The following is a 22,630-nucleotide window of genomic DNA, read 5'->3' on the forward strand; positions in this document are numbered from 1 at the left end:
TCTCACTAATATTCATAATGAGAACTAAGTTATCAAGGAAATGTTGACGGGTTCGAACCCGGCCCAGGCCAGCTAACCAACAATGACAACTGCAACAAAAAATAGCCGGGCATTGTGGCAGGCGCCTGTACTCCCAGCTACTTGGGAGGCTGAGGCAAGAGAATCGTTTAAGCCCAAGAGTTGGAGGTTCCTGTGAGCTGTGATGCCACCGTACTCTACCGAGGGTGACATAGTAAAACTCTTATCTCAAAAAAAAAAAAAGGTCTGACACAGCTATTTCTGTAAATGAATGTGTGTTTTTCGGTCAGTCCCTGTCAAACACCGGGTCTGACTCATGCTTCATTCCCATTTCCAGTGTGTCAGCCCGTCCCTCTGCCCCTTCCTTAGCTGAATGTGTCCTAATTCTTTACAATACTTTGGAAACCAGTTCTGCTGTATCTGCTAGAGCTTGAATATATGCATATCCAGTGACCCAGCACTCTCACTCTTAAGTGCACAGCCACAGCCCTATTTGTACTGGCCCAGACTGTAAACTCCCCAGTGCCCAACAACAGTGGAATGAGTAAGTAGGCTGTGGCAAGCTCACATAATGGCACTCCACTAAACAAGACCCAGCAACCCACAAGTGCATACAACAGTATGGATGAGTCTCACAGATGGACTGCTGAGAAAGAGAAGCCAGAAACGCATTATGTCATTTATAAAACGCCCAAAAGCAAGCAAGAAGAATCTATGCTTTAGCACAGATTACTTTTAGACCAGATGAGAGAACCCTTTTAACCAGAAGGGAGCCCAAGAGAGATAATGTGTTTCTTCATTTTTTTTTTTTTTTTTTTTTTGAGGCAGAGTTTTGCTCTGTCACCCAGACAGGAGTGCCATGGCATCAGCCTAACTCACTGTAAGCTCAAACTCCTGGGTTCAAATGATTCTTCTCTCTCCCCCTCCAGAGTAGCTGGGACTACAGCCACCTGTCACAATTCCCACCTATTTTTTTTTTTATTTTTAGTAGAGACAGGGTCTTGCTCTTGCTAAGGTTGGTCTTGAACTACTGAGCTCAGGGGATCCTCCCACATTGGCCTCCCAGAGTGCTTGGATTGTAGGCAGGAGCTACCACACCTGGCCTATTGCTTTCTTTTTTCTTTTTTCTTGTAGAGACAGAGTCTCACTTTATGGCCCTCGGTAGAGTGCCGTGGCCTCACACAGCTCACCGCAACCTCCAACTCCTGGGCTTAAGCGATTCTCTTGCCTCAGCCTCCCAAGCACCTGGGACTACAGGCGCTCGCCACAACGCCCAGCTGTTTTTTGGTTGCAGTTTGGCCGGGGCCGGGTTTGAACCCTCCACCCTCGGTATATGGGGCTGGCGCCTTACCGACTGAGCCACAGGCTCCGCCCGGCCTATTTCTTTCTTTCTTGAGATGACAGGGCCTTGCTATGTTGCTGAGGCTGGATTCGAACTCCTGGGCTCAAGTGATCCTCCCACCTCAGCCTCCCATGTAACTGGGATGATAGGTTCACACAATCTTGCCTGGCTTGTTTTGTGGTCTTGCTTTACATAGGTGTGTCCAATTTGAAAATTAATTGAGCTATACAACTATGACATGGCATTTTTAAGTATAAACATCGTAATTTACTATTAAACATCCAGCACTGATTGTATCTCCACCTCTAGTCTCTCTCCACCTCTCCACCCTTTCCAATAGGGCTCAAACACACTTGTGAAGCTCATCTACCCAAAGTGTTTTTTTCATCTTAACCCCTCCTTGTACCCATCCTGTACACAGAAAGACTGACCTTCAATGGCTTCCACTGACTTACAGAATAACGTCTACAATCTCTAATTTAACCTCACTGTCCATATATTCTGTATATCCCACTCTAACTTCTAAACCTTCCTCCCTTATTATTTCCCGTAACCTACCTTTTCACTTTCTATGCCCTTGTCTACAACATTCCCACCACCTGATATTTGTCCCCTTGTTACTTCCTCAAATACTTACCCTGTGATATATCACTGCCATTTAATGTTTCATTTTGATGTCTTCCCTTTTTAAACTCAGGGACTATAAATGCCAGTTTAGTGAGTTTTTACAACCGCCCCTTTCCAGGAAATCTCCCTTCCCCAACACAGAAAACTAATTCTCTGAATTTTTACAACCACAGGTTAGTCTTGCCTGTCCTTGATGCTGCCTACATACCTTTCTGATAATTACATATTTAAATGTTCAGGAGAACGTTCAGGAGACCTCAGAGTGGAACTAAGGGGTGATGTAGAAAGACCGTGCCGACGCATCTCCTGGATTGCTCGTTCTCTGTCAGTAGAGATCAAACGAGAGAGATTATACGTACTCACCATGAAAACTCAAAAGGGATACATAATTATAAGGTGCTATTAGTTAATTAATAATTTCTACTAAATTAATATTTCTATGAAATATAAATTCTATGTCTTTGTATGATATTTAAGGAGTGAATAAAAGATCTCAATTAAAAGAATATGCATTATAACAGATAGTTCACAATCAATTATGGTATAATCATGTCTGAATGGTAGGTGGTTGTTAAAATAATATTTTGGAAGCAAAATGCTCACAATATTTTGGAGAAAAAGTAGGATACACAGACACACATAAAAACACATGACTAGATGTTAAGCCTAAAAATGGTAACAGTGACTATGGAAAGTAGAACCTGTTTACAGATAATTTTAATTTTCTTTTTTTTTTTTTTTTTTTTTTTTTTTGTAGAGACAGAGTCTCACTTTATGGCCCTCGGTAGAGTGCCGTGTCTTCACACAGCTCACAGCAACCTCCAACTCCTGGGCTGAAGCGATTCTCTTGCCTCAGCCTCCCGAGCAGCTGGGACTACAGGCGCCCGCCACAACGCCCGGCTATTTTTTGGTTGCAGTTTGGCCGGGGCCGGGTTCAAACCCGCCACCCTCGGCATATGGGGCCGGCGCCTTACCGACTGAGCCACAGGCGCCGCCCAATTTTAATTTTCTTTATACTTAAAAATAAAAAAAAGCTATGGCCAAGCACAGTAGCTCACACCTGCAGTCCTAGCACTCTGGGAGACTGAGGCAGTGGATTGCTTGAGCTCAGGAGTTTGAGACCAGCCTAAGCAAGAGGGAGACCCCGTCACTACGAAAAACAGACTAGCGGGCACTGTGGTGGGCACCTGTGGTCCCAGCTACTGAGTCTAAGAGATTGAGGTTGAGGTGGCTGTGAGCTATGACGACGACACAGCACTCTACTCACAGCAGCAGAGTGAGATTCTGTCTCAAAAAAAAAAAAAAAAAACCCAAAACCAAAAAACTTAAAAGCTCACACACCAGCAGACAAACCCATACCTTACTGACCTCCCCCGTGCTCTGCGCTGGCGACCACTCTTGGCTCGTGTGACTATCATGTCCGCATGTCCGGTTCTCTTTCTACCTAGATGGTCCGGTTCTTTCTACCCACCTTTCTTAGTTCTTTTACTGGATCCTCTGCTGCCGTCTATATTGCCCAGGGCTAGGTTTGCGTTCTCTTATCCTATGCTTTTATAACCTAACTACTCTCCCAAATCTCCATCTTTGGTTCTGTTTTACGGTCCATACCACCTCAAAGTGTCTACTGGATATCCCACCACAGCTGCCCAACACACCCTAAACTAACTTTCCTTACTGATTCCAGACTTGGGTAGGTTCCACCCTCCAGTGTGCCCATGAAACCCCACACTCATCTCTATCCCTGCAGTTATAAGCTGTTTTTAAATGTCTATATACGTGGCTGACTCCCTCATTATGCGGGGTCCCCTGAGTCAGTTACTCATTCGAGTGCCTTCTTCAACTGGTATTCTGGCCTATAATGAAAATAACAATATCTGAACTATTGTGCAGAGACACATCCCATAACAACAGGCTCTTTTTACCTTTATCCTGAGCTGAATACAGAAGGATGGAAATACTAAATATACTCAGCTGATTCTTTGGTGTTCTAGCCTATCAGATCACCGTTGCGTGGCAACCTTCCTTTTGCTTTTACGTATATAACATTCACCTCTTTCCCATCAATTCAAAGACAGCCGTCAAAACTTCTGTATAAGGGGTGATCGTGCTCTGTTTGCACTTGACCACCTTCTCACTTCAGCCCTAGGGCCATACTTGCCCCTTCTGAGTACTGAGTTTCAAGCTGATTGGCTCCCTTCTCTGCCCCTTCCATTTCCATTTCTTCTTGCACACAAATCAGCCCTTTTCCTTCTTCCTGCCGCAAAACTCCCAAATGCCAGAAGTGTAAGAATCTATTTTCTTTCTCAGGCTTCCTTCCTGTGCCTGGGGCTGCCCTCTCCTTTGCAGGCTATTCGAATCTTGAGTTCTTCAGTCAGTATTCAGGACTTCTACCTAGTTCTGTATTTGTCAATCTTTTTTCATCATTACTCTCTCAAGAAAACTTTTGTAGACTTTCTCCCCAACCCCATGACATTTTAACATACAGATACACTGTTCATGTTCTGTAGCCCTCTGGAGGCTCATTCATCATTGTAATACCTTCTACTTTCCTAAGATTTCTTTTCTCCTCCTCCTCCTCTGCCCCTAATGACTAATTTTCTTTTCCCCCCTGGGCAGTGGTAATATTGCCTCTATGAGAATGCACCACTTAATGGTGGTGCATTACCACCTTACCAATGATGGTAAGGTGAAAAAAGATACGGTTATGAGGCTCAAGCTTTCTTTTAGGGTCAGGGGCAAGGAAAAATGGAAGAGAGTAAGGGGGTGGGTCGTGCTATAACCTCCTGGTCAACAGAGAGCTTCATTTAGGTTTGCAGAGAATTTAGGATTAAGAAATAGAAATCATTGTATATGTATAGTACATTCAGAAACTAAATCTTCTAAATTACAAAAACTTAACAACACAGCTTTCATGTCATTGCTACAAGCTAAGGCTCCCTCTATACCTCAAACAGCACATTACTCAAAAGTTGTGACTTAAGCCGGGCACAGGGGGTGTGCCTGCAGTCCCGGTTACTCAGGAGGCTGACACGAGAGGATTGAGAGGATAGCTTGAGGCCAGGAAGTGGAGGCTGCAGTGTGCCCTGAGAGCACCTGTGACTAACCACTGCACTCCAGCCTGGGCAAGACAGGGAGTCTCCTTAAAACAAAACAAAACAAAACAAAACAACAACAATAACAACAAGCTGGGCATTCTGGTGGCTGCCTGTAGTCCCAGTTACTCAGGAGACTGAGCCAGGAGGATGGCTTGAGCTCAGGAGCTTGAGGTTACCGTGAACTATCATGATGCCACTACATTCTAGCCCAGGCAAGAGTGTGACCTTGTCTTTTGCTTAAAAAAAAAAAAAAAAAGGCTGAGCATGGTAGTACATGCCTATAGTTCCAGATACTGGGGAAACTGAGGTAGAAGAACATCTGAATCCAGGAAGTCTGAGGCCAGCCTGAGCAATAAAATGAAACTCATCTCTTTTTTTTTGAGATAGAGTTTGACTCTGTTACCCTGGATAGAGTGTCATGGCATCACAGCTCATCACAACTCTTGGGCTTGAGTGACCCTCTTGCGTCAGCCTCCCAAGTAGCTAAGACCACAGGTGCCTGTCACAATGTCTTGCTAGTTTTTCTTTTTTTTTTTGGTTTTTTTTTTTGGCCAGGGCTGGGTTTGAACCCGCCACCTCCGGCATATGGGACCGGCGCCCTACCCCTTGAGCCACAGGCGCCGCCAATCTTGCTAGTTTTTCTATTTTTAGTAGAGATGGGGTCTCACATGCATGCTCAGGCGATCCACCCATCTTGGCCTCCCAGAGTGCTAGGATTACAGGCGTGAGCCACTGTGCCTGGCCTAAAAAAGAAGTTTTGATGTCAATGGGTAAGAATAGAACTCAAAAATTGACAAATGACCTAATAAGCATTTTGACCACTACCTACTATGTGGGAAAAAAAAAAAAATCACTAGAAAGCCTATGCCTGTGGTATTAATATAGTAATGAAAGAGTAATGAAAGTAATTCAGCAATTGATTTGAAAATTAGACTTCAATTTTAATTATTAAAGCAGATCTTATTCCTGTTTGTAAAAGTATAAACATTACTAAACTGTAGGGAAAGTACTGTACAGGTTAAGACCACAGGCTTCAGAATTAGACCTGCCTGGATTTTAGTCTTAGCTCTGCCATTTACTATTTGTGTGACCTTGGTGTTACACAATAATCGATTGTTGATAGAATTAATCTGATGTGTACATAGTGTCCAGCATATTGTTTGTCATCTGGTCACTAACATCACAGGATGTGTATTTAGAGCTTCTTACTAGGACTGTACATTTGGGAGCTCTTACAGGGATTGCTGCTGACCCCTTATGTATATCCTTTGAAATAATGCCCTAAGTTTGCCTTGTGCAATGACATAAGAAATATTTATACACTACTTGCTATTTCATATACTGCAGGAACATCATCTTCCACAATACTTCTTGCCTTATTAGACAGAAGAATTACCAAAGAAATTTGTATATAACCTAAAAAAAGTTTTTGTTATTTGTAAGCCATACTAAATCCTTTTTGGAATAAAATAGGAAATACATAAAAACACTGTCCAATGCTAAAACTTTTTTCTTACCGTTCGTATCTTTCAGTTGCAATCTGTCTTTTCAGAGCATCATAATCTGTTTCTAACTGTGCCACTTTAGATCGCAGCATGGTATTTTCCCGGTTTTGACTAGTTCTGAAAAGAAATTTAAAATCAAAGAAAGATATAAAAAAGGTCTGTTTGGGTAGCACCTGTGGCTGCATTGGGCACTGGCCCCTTATACCAAGGGTGGTGGGTTCAAACCTGGCCCTGGCCAAACTGCAACAAAAAAATAGCTGGGCATTGTGGCGGGCGCCTGTAGTCCCAGCTACTCGGGAAGCTAAGGCGAGAGAATTGCCTAACAAGAGTTGGAGATTGCTGTGAGCTGTGTGACACCATGGCACTCTATCGAGGGTGATAAAGTAAGACTCTGTCTCTACACACACACACACAAAAAAAAGGTCTGTTTTGTGGAGTCAAGTGCTATAGATTTTTTATCAATAGAAATGGGGGTGACACTTAAGGATAGAAAAAGAAAAATCAAGATCTTATAATGATAATTCTCTAAACTTCCAGAGCTTCTATCGTGAAGTTTATTTTTATCATCTGGTTAACTTAACATTTACTGAATTTCTATTCTAGTATGTGTTAGGTAGTCCAGTGATACGGGGGCTACAAATTTGTAGAAGACATGACCTAGAAAGTATCTTCATTAGCTCATCTTGACTCTTGTCTCAGAAACAGAAATTTTTTTTTTTTTTTTTTTTAGCCAGAGTCTCACTATGTCGCCCTGGGTAGAGTGCCATGGCATCACAGCTCACAGCAACCTACTACTCTTGGGCTTAAGCGATTTTCTTGCCTCAGCCTCCCAAGGAGCTGGGACTACAGGTGCCCGCCACAAGGCCCGGCTATTTTTTTATTGTTGTTGTTGCAGTTGTCATTGTTGTTTAGCTGGCATGGGCCGGATTCGAACCTGCCACCCTTGATGTATGTGGCTGACGCAGTAACCACTATGCTACGGGCACTGAGCCAGAAAGAGAAGTATTTTTCATTCCTTTTAAAAGCATATTCTTCTACCTGTAGTATTTACTCCGGGATTCCTCCCCCTTTCTAACAAACATCCCCAAACCTCTCCATTCCAAAAAAAGGTAAACAGCCAATATCCTTCCTCAATCAAATTACGAGGGTCAAATCTCCTGGCCTTTTCTAAGTCTTTTTCCCAGTCTACAGCATGAGACACAGCTGCCTCTTCCCATCCTGAGATGTTTTTTTCTTCACTGACTCTATTCTTTCCTCAAATTCAGGCACTTTCCTAACGGTTGCTCTTCTGTCACTCCCACTGCACTACCTCTATGAAGATAAACAAATCTGCATCTCCAAACATGACGTCTCTCTTGAGCCATTCCCCCGAATTCCCTAAAGCAGCCGATGCATTAAGGCAAAAGTTCTGTGCCAACCTTTCAGACCCTCTATACCTTTCTCCCTCCTCAAAAAAAACTGAACAGTTATTTTTGACAAGCTATTTTCCTCACATAGGTTGACGTATAACACTTACAATTTGCTTTCTGAAAGGGTTAACTTCTCTTTAAGTAGCTGAATTTCTGTATCCTTCTCGTGGGAAGTTAAATGAGAATGAAATTCTTTATCTCTATTTGTAGCCAACAATGATTCGAGGTTTTTAACAGTTTGTCTCTCATTTGACAATTGTTTTTTCAACAGGTCTGTTTCTGATTTTACATTTTCTAATTCCACTACAGCCTACAGGAAAAACAAAGTAAGATTACTTCAGTGCAATTTTAGACTTACTCTGAAAAATTATTTATCTGACAATACTCTGCAGAGCTATTCACCTATCAGTTATTTCATTTTGAGTACTGGTTAAAGATTTTAAAACATTTAACTATAGGAAAAACATTTTATTTTCAAAACAATCTCTGTTACTTTTAAAAACATCTTACTTGGTCATAAGATCCACTCCAATACTCAAACAGTTTTCAGTTATGCTAACTTGTCAAGATCCTAAAATGTAGCCACTATTAGGCAATAAGGCCCTCTGATTTATCACTTAATTATTCTGGCTACACAGGCCACTATTGCAGCTTCTCAGCACCTGAAAATGAAGATACTAGCAGATGAGTGAAAACTGCAAACACTCATGTTTGAAAACACCTATTAGGTTGCCTAAGAAATGCCGAGGTCTGAGAATAAAAGGTTCTAGCTAATTGTTTAAGACTTCAACACCTTGAGATCTTCATTAGGAAAAATATTCCATCGAGAAAGCATTCAATCTTAACTTTTAAACAGAGAAAGAATGTAGTGGGATATGTTCCAATCTACAACTAGAAAATTCAGCATCTCCCAATACTCATCTGTTTCAAAACACCACCTAATTTCATTACCATGATTGCCAGGGAAATCTTCACAAAGAATCTAGTGGTCAAATACAGTTGTGAAAATCTTGTAGTCAAAGGTAACTGCTTCAAAGGGGAAGAAATCTACTGGATAGTGAGTGGTAAAGTAAAACAGCTGAGTAGGGCTCCATAAAACCATGTGCCAAGATAACCTCTCTTTTGCTCTTACCCTCTCAAACTCCAGGTTTTTAGAATTCAATTGTTGGGTCATAATATCTTTGCCTGAATCAAGCTTAATGCAAAGTTCTCTCAGAGAAGACATATCATTTAAAACTGCTGCTTTGTCGTCTTCTTGACGTCTCAGCTCTTCTTCTAATCTAGACATAGCTTTTGCCATTGATGAGATCTGAGACTCATAAGCATGATGAGCATTTATGTGCTGAAAAAAGAAAAAGCAACAGGTAAAAAGTTAACATAAGCCAATAATTTTAAGCGCTTGCATCTTTGCATCCACAAGCTCACTTCAGAGAACTCTGAGAGCCAATTTCTGCATTGTTTAAATACTCAGGAGGTTGCCTGCTATTTAAAAATGGCCTCTTTAATACTTAACAAGAGAAATTGTATGTAATTACTACTCATGGTAATTACGTACCTCAAGTATATATTTGGAAGATACAAAGACAAGAATTATTGTGTCAGGGTATGGTGAATATGAGGGATTTTTGAAGTTATATTAAGTTTTTCTTTTATAAATTCTCTTAATGATAATAATGCCTTCTCAAGAAAAAGTAACAAATATCTTACCATTCCCCAACTATCTTCAGTTAAATTCTAAGCTTCAAAAATGGGGTTTATTTTGAAGCTAAATACCTGAAGTCATATTTAAATTTAAGTTAATACTATAAAACTTTATAAAATTTTAATAATGCTGAAATAATGAGCAAAATTTGAAAAACTGATAAAGATTTTTCTCCTGGAATAATCTACATTTGAAAATTTTCACAATTTGATCAATGAAAAGTGACATAAATTCTACTAGATTTTAGAAAGAATTTCATACTTGAAAAATGAAATTATTTTAAGACTACTGAAAGCAATCAACATTAAAAGTCAAATATTGTGCTGTGAACTTTAATACATTTAAACAGTTACACAGAAGTAAATATTTGAATTTTCTAAATATTAATAAAGTTCCCCAAACATAATAAACATAATTTCATATATTACATTAGGAACATGAACAATGACAAAGAACAAAAGAATTAAAGAACAGTTTCTGAGAAACTCATTTGAAGGCTGAAAAGCATTCCTTTAAATAGTATACTTTTCTTAACAGAAAAAACTTGTCCAGGTAGTGTATTGGCTTCTTTTTTTTTTTTTTTTGTAGAGACAGAGTGTCACTTTATGGCCCTCGGTAGAGTGCCGTGGCCTCACACAGCTCACAGCAACCTCCAACTCCTGGGCTTAAGCGATTCTCTTGCCTCAGCCTCCCGTGTATTGGCTTCTTAAGGTTGTCATAACAAATTAAGACAAACTGGGGTGCTTAAACCAATAGAAATCTATTCCTTCAGTTCTGAAGGACAGAAGTTCAAAATTCAGGTGTTGGGAGAGTTGGCTTCTTCTGAAGGTTCTGAGAGAGGATCTGTCCCACCGCTCCCCTATCTTCTGTTGGTTACTGGTAGTCCACGGTGTTCATCACTCCAATCTCCATCTCCATCTTTACACAGCTCTTTCTTGTATCTTCTGTGTCCAAATTTCCCTCCAAATCTTTTAAGGACACCATTTATTCACAAGGTTATGGCTTGCCTTAACACAGCATGGCCTCATCTTAACTTGATCACACCTGCAAAGACCCTCTTTCCAAGTAAGATCACATTCACAGGTATTGGGGGTTAGGATTTCAATATATCTTTGTGGTGGACACATTTCTACCTCTACCCTCTGGTCCCCACCCCCATTCATGCACAAAATAAATTCACTCCATTCCAATATTCTAGCACCAAGTCTAAGTCCAAAGATCTCACCTAAGCATCATGTGAAACAGGTATGAGTGAGACTCTGAGTATAGTACCCCTTGGGACAAAATTCCTCTTTATCTATACACCTTAGCACTAGAAAACAAGTTATCTGCTTCCAGAATATAATGGCAGGACAGGCATAGACTAGACAGTCCCATTCTGAAAGCAAAGAAAATGTAAGGAATAAAAGAGTTATTATATTAGTCCAAAGTAAGTTTGCAAGCAAACAGGCCAAATTACAATAGCTTCTAAGGCCTAGGACCAGTCTGTGGCTCAATGCTGTCCTCTGGGCTCACCAGGCTGGCTCCACTGGATTTCAACGTTCAGCTACAGCCTCACGCTCTGGGCTCTCAGGGCTGGTGGCTCTGCCCTCTGGAACCAAGGAGGCCTCATCCCTTGGGCCTTGGCCCTCTGGGCTTGTGGTGGCAGCAGCTGTGCCGTAAGCCTCAGAGATGCCCTGCAGCCCTGCTGGACTCTGCACTACCCTTGTGAAGATGAACATGTTTGTAGCCACGTGCTTCTATGGCCTGCTTTCTGCTAGCAGGGCCCCAGAAGTCCAACTTCTTCTGTCAGCTGATGGTGGGTTGCTGACTGAGACAACTACTGGCTGAACTCGTGAGTCACATACCTAATCTCTTCCCCAGGAGGTTGCTACCCACACTCTTGGCCCTATCTCCAGGGCATGTGAGGCTGAGGATTTTCTAAAATCATGGACACATTTCTACCTCTACCCTCTGGTCCCCTCCCCCCCAATTCATGTCATTCCCATGCACAAAATAAATTCACTCCATTCCAATATTCCTACCAGGGGGTAGGCTGGTTCCTTAGCAATTACTTTATCAATTTCTCTCTTTCCTCTCACATTTTACTAAAAGCAACGAGGAGAAACCAGCCTCCATACTTGGAAATCTCCTCAGCTGAATGTCCACGTTCATCACTTACAAGTTCCTTCTTCTTGACAATAAACCATAACCATGTAGACATTTAGCCAAGTTCATTATCCCTTTTTAACAAGTGTTATCTTTCCTCTAGCATCCAACACATGTTCCTCAATTTCATCTGACACCTCACTGGAAGAAATATTTTTATTTCTGGCAAAACTCCATTCATGACGATATATGTATGCTATAAAGGACCCAAGTTTCTTCCATAGCTCTCCTCTCTTTTTTTCTAAGTCCTCACAACTGCCTTTAATGCCCATGTTTATACCACATATCTCTTCAAGGTAAGTGGGGCTTTTTCTTTCCTTTTTTTTTTTGTAGAGACAGAGTCTCACTTTATGGCCCTTGGTAGAGTGCCGTGGTGTCATTCAGCTCACAGCAACCTCCAACTCCTGGGCTTACGCGATTCTCTTGCCTCAGCCTCCCGAGCAGCTGGGACTACAGGCGCCCGCCACAATGCCCGGCTATTTTTTTGTTGCAGTTTGGCCGGGGCTGGGTTTGAACCCGCCACCCTTGGCATATGGGGCCGGCGCCCTACTCACTGAGCCACAGGCACCGCCCTCCTTTTTCTTTTTTTATGTCCGGTTAACATGAGGGTACAAACAACTAGGTTACAATACTTTGTATGTTTACATAAGGTCCCCCTTATAAGTTGTGTCCCACACCTAAGAGATGTGCCAATACCTTTACATTGTGCCGATTAAGTGGGAGCACGCCCAACCCCCACCCCTCTCCCTTATCGCCCCTCCCCACAACTTGAATTGAATTAAGTTTTTCTCCTATATGGGCATAAATTAGATCATCTACTGGCTGCATATTAATATTGAGTACATTGGATATTTGCTTTTCCATTTTTGTGATACTTTGCTAAGAAGAATGTGTTTCAATTCCATCCAGGTTAATACAAAAGATGCAAAGTCTCCATCTTTTTAATGCCTAGACAGCATTCCATATAGTACATATATTACAGTTTGTTAATCCATTCCTGGGTTGATGGGCGTTTAGGTTGTTTCCACATCTTGGCGATAATAAATTGAGAAATGGGGCTTTTTCAATCAAGCACCTCAAAACTCTTCCAGTCTCTACCCATTAACCAGTCCCAAAGCCAGTTTTGTGTTTTTAGATGTTTGTAACTGGAGCGATCCACTTTCTAGTACCAAAATCTATTAGTTTCCTAACATTGCTGTAACAAACTGTCACAAATTGGGTGGCTTAAATAACAAGCTTATTCCCTCATAATTCTGAAGGCTAGAACTTCAGGTGTTGGCGTGTTTGGTTCCTGAAGCAGAATTTGTCCCAGGCCTTTCTCCTGGTTTCTGGTGACTACTGGTAACTCTTGGTGTTCCTCGACTTGTAGACACATCACTCCAACCCCTGCCTCCATCTTCACGTGGTATTCTCCTGTGTCTTGTGTCCAAATGTCTCTCCTTTTGTAAGGATATCAGTCACTGACTTAGTGTTCAACTTAACCCATTATGAACTCATTTTAACTTGATTCTACCTGCAAAGACACTATTTCCAAATAAGATACTGGGCGTTAGCATGTAAAAGTACCTTTCTGAAGACCATAATTCTGTCTACTACGAAGTCAATACTTTCTCCTAAAAGATCAAGATTATAGAACTATACCAAAAAAAAAAAAAACAAACAAAACAACTGGCTGCCTATTCTGTGTCAGTCTAACCCAGGGTTCCTAATTTTTACTAAACTCAAAATTTTATTACAAGATTTTTAAAAGACAATCTTTATGACAAAAGCTTATTTAAATCCACAAGCAAAAAATGATGGTGGACCCTTACTTTATGCTATTTGTAAAAATTGACCCAAAATGGATCAAAAATTTGAACATAAGAGCTAAAGCTATACATCTCTTAGAAGAAAACATGGGGGAAAAGCTTCTTGACACTGGATTTAGCAATGATTTATTGGATATGACATCTAAGTATATGCAACAAAAGAAAAAATAAATTAGACTTCAAAAAAATTAAAAACTTATACAACAAATTAGTATTCCACCAGAGTGAAAAGGCAACCCATAAGATGGCAGAAAATACTTGCAAATCACATAGTTAATAAGGTATTAATCTCCAGAATATATAAAGAACTCCTACAACTCCACAACAATGAAAAACAACTGATTAAAAAGGAACAAAAGGCCTGGGTGTGGTGGCTCATTCCAATAATTCTAGCACTTTGTGAGGCCAGGATGGGAGGGTTTCTTGAAGTCAGGAGTCCCAGATCATCCTGAGCAACACATCAAGGCCCCATCTTCTTTTTTTTGCCGTTTTGGCCAGGGACAGGCTTGAACCTGCCACCCCCGGTATAAGGGGCCAGCGCCCTACTCCTTGAGCCACAGGCACCGCCCAGCAAGACCCCATCTTTTAAAAAATAAATTAGCTACTTAGGAGGCTTAGGCAGAAGGATCACTTAAGCCCAGGAATTTGAAGTTGCTGTGAGCTATGATGACTCCACTACTCCACTGTGCTCTAGCCTAGGCAACAGAGCAAGACCCTGTCTCAACAAGAAACAAAAACAAAGTTATGAATAAAAGGCATATCTCTCAAAAGAAAAAAAAAAAAAAAAAAGGCATATCTCTAAAGAAGATATACAAATAGTCAATGAACAATGAAAAGATGCTCAGCATCACTAATCATAACGAAAATGTAAATCAGAATCACAATGAGATATCTCTTCTCCTCCATTAAGATGGCTAGTATGTATTAAAAACAAAAAACAAAAAAGAAGGAAAAAATTATAAATGTTGGCAAGTATATGAAGAAGCTAAAACCCTTGTGTATTGCTTACTGGTGGAAATATAAATTGATGCAGTCCCTGTGGAAAACGAAATGGCTGTTTCTCAAAAAATGAAACAGAATGATCATGTGATTTAGAAATTCCACTTCTGAGCATACACACAAAAGTGAAAGCCATGACTTGAAGAGATACCTGCATACCCGTGTTCAAAGCAGCATTATTCTTTTTTTTTTTTTTGTAGAGACAGAGTCTACTTTATGGCCCTCGGTAGAGTGCCGTGGCCTCACACAGCTCACAGCAACCTCCAACTCCTGGGCTTAAGTGATTCTCTTGCCTCAGCCTCCCGAGTAGCTGGGACTACAGGCGCCCGCCACAACGCCTGGCTATTTTTTGGTTGCAGTTTGGCCGGGGCCGGGCTTGAACCCGCCACCCTCGGTATATGGGGCTGGCGCCCCACCGACTGAGCCACAGGCGCCGCCCCAAAGCAGCATTATTCTCAATAGCCAGAGGTAGAAACAAACCAAATATCCACTGACATGAATGGATAAACAAAATGTGGTACATGCACACAGTGAATTGTTATTCAGCCCTAAAAAGAATGAAATTCTGACCCACACACCAGCATGGACGAACACTGAGGAAGTGAACATTAAGGCTGAGTGAAACAAGCCAGTCACCAAAGGACAAATATTAAACGATTCCACTTACGTGAGGTACCTAAAGTAAGTCAAATTCATAAAGACACAAAGTACGGTGGTTGCCAGGGGACAGGGTCGGGGAGAACAAAGAGTTAGTGTTTAATGGGTGTGGAGTTTCCCAAGAAGATGACAAGCACTGGAGACAGAGGGTGACAATAGCTACACACCATTGGGAATGTACTTAAGGGTATAGCACTGTACACTTTAAAATGGTAAAAGAAAAGGTAATGGGCCTCCTAAGCAAATTACCAGAATGACAAAAACATTACCACTGAACTTGATTTTATGAATGCTTACAATCTCTTGTCAATAAAGTATCTCTGAATGTTTTGTTTTAGTAAATAATATCTTTACAGACAAGTGAATTTATTACCTCTTGAATTTCTTTTTCTAATAGCTCCACTCTCTCTCGAAGGTGTCTCCTCTCTGTGTCAATAGAAAGAAGTTCCAGTCGGACGGAGCTGCTTTCTCCCTCAGCCTGATGGGCTTTCACCTCCCAGTCTTCTGCACGGTTATGAAGCATCTGAAATCTGTCTAACAAATCTTGATTTTCTTTTTCCTGGTTTGAGCATAACAAAATTGTTTCTAAATTAGTAACTGTCACTCACTGGAACACTCAATCATAAATACACACGCGCACACACACACGCACCCCCAGGAATTCTATTCTACTTTATGAAGCATAAGCTATCTGTGCAGGTACTATATTAAGATCTATGGAGAAATATAAAGACAGTAGGCAGGATCTCCATTCTCAAATGCTTGATATCTAATAGTGGAAACAATAAACAAACATGAACAAGTTTAAAAAAAAAAATCACTCTGAAGTCCAACTTAATGTTTTTTCACCTTGGTAGCCATTAAGCTTTCCCATCGTGACACCTCAGTTATGTAACTGTGAACTCTATTCTTCATATCTTCTTTTTCTTGTACTGCTGTTTCCAATTCCAATGAGATTTCCTATAAATTAGAAAATTAAAGACAAATCTAAAATGAACACAGCACCAAATAGATTCTATTGATATTTAAATAGCTCTCTTGGAATTAGGGAATATGAGAGAGTACGAAAAGAGGAAAAAACTGTTTCTAAGGATTATTTCATATATTTTTCCTGGCTGATATTGACTTTTTTTTATTGTTTTTTGAGACAGAGTCTCACTATGTTGCCCTCGGTAGAGTACTGTTGCGTCATAGCTCACGGCAAACTCCTACTCTTGGGCTTAAGCAATTCTCTTGCCTCAGCCTCCCAAGTGCCTAAGACTACAGGCACCTGATACAACGCCCGGTTATTTTTTTGTTGCAGTTGTCATTGTTGTTTAGCTGGCCCAGGCAGGGTTCGAACTCTCCAGCCTCGGTGCATGTGTCTGGCACCGTACACTGTGCTACAGGCCCTGAGCTTGATCTTGACTTTTTCACCAAATCTTACCACACATCTCCCACAATAGTTCTGACCATATATCTGGGCATTTATATGAAAGGATAGCTAGGTCAGGGGTTGGCATTTAAAAGAAATTCATATAAGAGCAATATACTTTATACGGAACAATGCTGAAGTATTATTTTATTTAGTTTTTTAAAAACATAAAATATTTAAAACAGGAAAATCACTGGTTGTCTTGATATAATCCTTTAATAAATCCATACAAATAAAACCAGTACCTTTCAATATTTGTCATTCTAAAATATGTATTCATCTATTTTACAGATGTTATCTGTAAGCCAATGGAAGTAACACAAATAATTATACTCCATCACGTGTCTTTTAAACACAAAAACTGCCCTGGGAGACTGCTGAGGGCCTTATCCAATAGAATGGCAATGGTTTTTGCCATAGAGATTTCCATGCTCCTAGCTTTAGTTTTCCTTGCAACAAAGGTCAAAATAGTGAGAAGACTATGCTTGTACCCATTAGACACACTGTGTTTATAGCAGAACTCTAAACTACATTTTTAATACCCCCAATAAATACCATCCTCCTTAAAAAATTATTTATTTTGCTTATAAATGCGTATCATTAAATTTTTTTTTTTTTGCAGTTTTTGGCTGAGGCTGGGCTTGAACTCACCACCTCCGGCATATGGGGCCAGCGCCCTACCCCTTTGAGCCACAGGTGACACCCAAATTTTATTATTATTATTATTTTTGGTTGCAGTTGTCACTGTTACTTAGCAGGCCTGGGCCGAGTTTGAACCCCCCACCCTAGGTGTATGGGGCCGGCGTCCTTGCTGATTGAGCTATAGGCGCTGCCCTGCATATCATTAAATTTTAGAAAAAATTTAGACCTTTAGTACGTAGCAAAGAAAGAATAGGAATTATTGTGTTCAGACCTGGTTTTCTCTCGACATTGTAGCCAAATCATCTTGTAATCTTCTGTTTTCTTTAAAAGCTATTTCTCTCGCTTTTCCTACTTCATCAAGTTCTTTGCGAGCAGCATCCAGCTGGCGCAGGAGGCTGTTTATCTCACGTTCTCGATTACTCACTGTTTCCTTGAGTTGGCTGTTGTAAGAGTGATGTAGAAATAATAAGAAAAAAAGCTTTTTGGAAAAGTATAGTTCATTTAAAAAAAAAAACTACTGAAGTCTAAGTATACTTAAAATGCAAGCTATATTAGAAATACAAGAAATTATAACTATTGCATTAAATATTAATTAGGTAAAGATCTCTACCAATTATTATATGCAAATGAAGTCATAAAAAAGTGTATATTCCAGGGCAGCACCTGTGGGCTCAGTGAGTAGGGTGCTGGCCCCATATACCTAGGGTGGTGGGCTCAAACCCAGCCCTGGCCTAACTGCAACAAAAAAATAGCCAAGCGTTATGGAGGGTGCCTGTAGTCCCAGCTACTCGGGAGGCTGAGGCAAGAGCACTGCCTAAGCCCAAGGATTTGGAGGTTGCTGTGAGCTGTGACAACACAGCACTCTACCAAGGGTTAATAAGTGAGACTCTGTCTCAAAAAAAAAATAAATAAAGTGTACATTCCAAAAGCTAAGTAAATAAAGAAAAAATTTTTAAGTTTTAAGAGTGAAGTACCTAATAGCCAACTGGCAAATATTTACAAAGTATTTACAACCTCCACTAGTACATAAAAACTAGGGGTATGTAAAAGGAATAGAAGTGACTTACATCTTGAAATGGCTTACAATCTTTCTGGAGACTAGATATAAAATATAAAATTTTGTAATGATGTTTAAAACAGGTTGAGATGGAGAACAAATTCAAGATTGGCTATGAAGGTAATCTATATTCTGATGCTTAGTGCTTGAACAGGGTAATTACAATGAAAATAAAGACCAGATAGCTACGTAGAAGAATAGTTAATGAGACATATGAGTTTCAATGTTGATGACAGAAAAGGGAGAAGGCTAAAGAAGGTAATATATTTTCAAATGGGAGAGTGAGAAAACTTTGCTGCCATTTTTGAAAAAGGAGAAAGTAAAAAAAGAAATTTTCCTATTGCAGGATTGCACTAAATAGATAAAAGCTTCTAATAAAGCCAGAGACCATTTCATTCTTTACTTACTTTATACTTAATTCACACTCTGAGACTGTTACTGTCATCTGAGCAATAGCCTTTTCCTATAGGAAATATAAAGATATATGATTCTGAACCATTCACACATAAAGGTCTAAATTTTTATAATTTATCACATTTATATAGTGAGATATATAGTTCAATTACATAAATTTTGTCATAAAAGAAATCTCCAAGTAAATGTACATCTAAGACACAACTGTACATCACTCTGCATGCTTCTACCCACCCCAAATGGTCTGCTTTAATGAGATCTCATAAAATCATGCTCTAAGAATAGATAAAATTACATTTTGAAGATTTAAATTACTGGAATAAAATTAAATTTAAACATATTGAAAGACATGGCCCTGAGTTTTAGGAACTTGTATGTGAGTGATAAGAACTGCATATTTGAAACAGAAAATAATCTTTTTCTGTTCAGATGCTGAAAATAGTATTTAACAATCACTTACTTTATTAGCTAGGTTTTCCTGCAAATCTGCAATCTTTTCTGTCTTCTCATCCACAGTCTCCTGAAGAAAGTCTTTTTCTTTATCAATAACACCAATGGTCTTTTTCATTACATGAGCCTCCTCATCCTGTGAAGTCATCTTAAGGTTTAGTTTATCTATAAATGAAAAGAAATACTTGTTAGAAAACATAAATGAACGTTAGCAAAAAGAAAATTTTAAAACACTCACCTAGATTTTCTTCCAGCATTTTAATTTGTGCATGGGCTGATTCAAGTTCACTTCTTTTTATGGAAAGTCGGTGCTGACAGTCATCAAGTGACCGCTGTAGCTGCTCATTTACTATCCTGAAGAATCAGTGGACAAAAACAAATGGCATTCTTTACCTCTCAAAGAAATATTTATTTTATTTTATTTTTGAGACAGAGTTTTACTTTGTCACCCTTGGTAGAATACCAGTGTCACAGCTCACAGCAACCTCAAACTCTTGAGCTCAAGTAATTCTCTTGCCTCAGCCTCCCAAGTAGCTGGGACTACAGGCACCTGCCACAACACCTCACTAGTTTTAGAGCTTGGGGTCTTGCTCTAGCTCATGCTGGTCTCAAACCTGTGAGCTCAGGCAATCCATCTGCCTCGACCTACCACAGTGCTAGGATTATAGGCGTGAGCTGTCACACCCGGCCCAAAGAAATAATGTTTTTAAAACAATAAGTATTAAAAATTTTTTAAATTATTTTTTAGGTTTCTTTTATTTCTCATTTTAAAGCTCTTCCAGTGTAATCATGGGCATTATATTATATATCATTATTTCTTGCTGTCTACCATTTTTTCCCCAAATGATTCCATCTTCTTAATAATATAGTATAAAAACCAAAGTAATTGTGTACTCTTTTCTAAAGGCTTCTTGGTAGTTTTAAAGTTCTTCTCAGTTTCGTAATATCAACCCCCTTTCCCTTAAAATCTATTTCTAAAAGTGGAGACGAAGGGAAAGTTCTACTCTTACAGCATGGCCAGCACTTCAAAGGATTACCCATAAATCCCAACCATCCTGACCAATGAGCTTGTTGTTTTTTTTTTGAGACAAGAGTCTTACTATGTGGGCCCCGGTAGAGTGCTGTGACATCACAGCTCACAGCAACCTCCCACTCTTGGGCTTAAGCAATTCTCTTGCCTCAGCCTCCCAAGTAGCTGGGACTACAGGCATCTGCCACAACACCCGGCTATTTTTTCAGTTGTAGTTGCCATTGTTGTTTGGCAGGCCCGGGTTGAGTTCGAACCAGCCAGCTCTGGTATATGTGGCTGGCACCCTAGCTGCTGAGCTACAGGCGCTGAGACCCAAATGAGCTATTTTTTTGTTGTAGTTGTAGTTTTTGACGGGGGCTGGGTTTGAACTCGCCACCTCTAATATATGGGGCCAGCGCTCTACTCATTGAGCCACAGGCACCATCCCCCCAATGAGCTTTTAATATTGCTTTTTATTTTGACTTTTTGGAAGAGTAGTCAACTAAAGCAGGAAACATAGGCGTTGCTTGTAGAGCAATGGGGATTTAAGACTAAAGACTGGAATCAGGGAGCAAAAGAAAGAATGCACAGGGGCCTAGGCAGTCAATAACAAAAGATAATTTCAGATAAATCTGTCAGTGACAATAAGATAATTTTTCAGAAATAACGTCCCTGGTAGCTTTAACAGCAAGAATTTGCTTTCATGTTACCTAGAGTTTTCAGAATGCTTTTAGCCCTTAACTTGCTGAAAAGACATGGCTCTTACCTGAGGCTACTTATCGGGAACTCCCATTAGGTTCCTTTTGGGAATAAGACAGGGAAGAAGATAGTAAGGGTAGCTTAGATTAGAATTGCCTACTGGGAAGGAGGTTTGGATTCCAAAACCATGAGAGGAAGATGGGACATCTCTATAGAAATAAAGAAGGTTTACTGGCAATACTGAGGTATTCTGAAATATAAAACACACGACTGTTCTAATAGCAAATGAACAATGACCAAGGGGTAGGGAGGACAGTCAGCATAGGTCTGACTGTACAACCAAACCAAGTCAGAAAGACACTAGATTCAAGCAATTTTTACTTCATAAAACTGTCTGATGGGTCCACATGACTGCTCCTAAATGCTAAAGCTTTCCTTCTGTGGATACAACAACAGAGAGTGGTACTCTGCACACATTAGCTCATTTATTCTTAGAACAGTCCCATAATTAGAACTATTATCCCAATTTGAGCTGAGTGCAGCGGCTCACACCTAATCCTAGCACTCCGGGAGGTTGAGGGAGGAGGACTGCTTGAAGCCAGGAGTTTGATATCAGCCTGATTGACATAGTGAGACCCCATCTCTATAAAAATTAAAGAAATTAGCCAGCCATGGTGGTACAGTCCCAGCTACTCAGGAGGCTGAGGTGAGAGGATCACTTGAGCCCAGGAGTTTGAGGCTGCAATGAGCTATGATTGCACCATTGTACTCCAGCCTGGGTGACAAAGTAAGATCCTTTCTATTAAAAAAAGAAAACAAAAACCTGTTATCCCACTATTATCTCCATTTTACAGAAACAAATAACTAGTAAGTTGTCCAAGGTCACAAAGCAAGTTAAATTTAGGCTAGTCTTACCTGTTATCAATGTTTGTCTACTGTATCATAAACCTTCTATATCAAGTATAAGCAGACTGACATCTTCTACATGGAAGGGAAAATGTCTTCCAGGAAGCTAGACAAAGTCCTTTCCAAAACAGAATGGCCCACAAAGGCAGTGCTTCAAATTCTAAGTAGAAAGAGCCCTTTCATCTAACTTCATAAGCAAGGTGATAACACCTTGACTGACATACATGTAAGGACAAAGAGGCCTCTGGGTGAGTCCTAAAAATTCCTTTGCCTTTTTATATTCTAGTATAGAGAGGAAACAGAGATTGTATACCAGATACCGAAAGTAACTTTTGTGATTAAAAGAAAACTCTTCTTTATGAAAGAATTAAAGTACAAAGCTGACTGGGAAAAAGTGACTGCCATATTATTTGTTCATAATGGTGTTTAGAAAGGAAATTTTGAGAACTAAGTTGTCAAGAAAAATGAACAGTTTCTTAGTTTTGAAAGTGCTATAAGCATAGCAAAGGAAGAGATGACTTCCACTAACGAGAGCAGCGATAAAACTGAACTGAGGTCCAGTCCTAGCTCTCCACTTATCAGGCCTGTGACTGGGTAGGTCTGAACTTCCTGCTCCTCAGTTATATTGCCTTACATGGACCTACACGTGCTCTCATTTTAGAGGACAAAATAATTATTTCCCTTCATGATGTGGTATGTTTTAAAGGATCCTTTATTCACAAGAAGTGT

At 40.1% G+C, this 22,630-nt stretch overlaps 1 protein-coding gene across 3 annotated transcripts in view; it reads right to left on the reverse strand.

Annotated features, from left to right (window-relative positions):
* The window catches only part of CEP135 (centrosomal protein 135), an 82,799-nt gene that overhangs the window by 6,268 nt on the left and 53,901 nt on the right, over positions 1 to 22,630 (reverse strand). For all 3 annotated transcript variants that reach the window (XM_053607155.1, XM_053607156.1, XM_053607154.1), the window contains exons 16-25: positions 19,526 to 19,641; positions 19,298 to 19,452; positions 18,831 to 18,886; positions 17,638 to 17,806; positions 16,160 to 16,270; positions 15,684 to 15,869; positions 9,129 to 9,338; positions 8,104 to 8,306; positions 6,600 to 6,704; positions 2,196 to 2,309 (exon numbers count right to left, since the gene is read on the reverse strand). In XM_053607155.1, coding sequence (XP_053463130.1) covers positions 2,207 to 2,309; positions 6,600 to 6,704; positions 8,104 to 8,306; positions 9,129 to 9,338; positions 15,684 to 15,869; positions 16,160 to 16,270; positions 17,638 to 17,806; positions 18,831 to 18,886; positions 19,298 to 19,452; positions 19,526 to 19,641 — 1,414 coding nt within the window. In that variant the 3' untranslated portion in view covers positions 2,196 to 2,206. The remainder of the gene's footprint in view (positions 1 to 2,195; positions 2,310 to 6,599; positions 6,705 to 8,103; positions 8,307 to 9,128; positions 9,339 to 15,683; positions 15,870 to 16,159; positions 16,271 to 17,637; positions 17,807 to 18,830; positions 18,887 to 19,297; positions 19,453 to 19,525; positions 19,642 to 22,630) is intronic.

The sequence above is a fragment of the Nycticebus coucang genome, chromosome 10 (assembly GCF_027406575.1).
Source record: "Nycticebus coucang isolate mNycCou1 chromosome 10, mNycCou1.pri, whole genome shotgun sequence".
Lineage (NCBI taxonomy): Eukaryota > Metazoa > Chordata > Mammalia > Primates > Lorisidae > Nycticebus > Nycticebus coucang.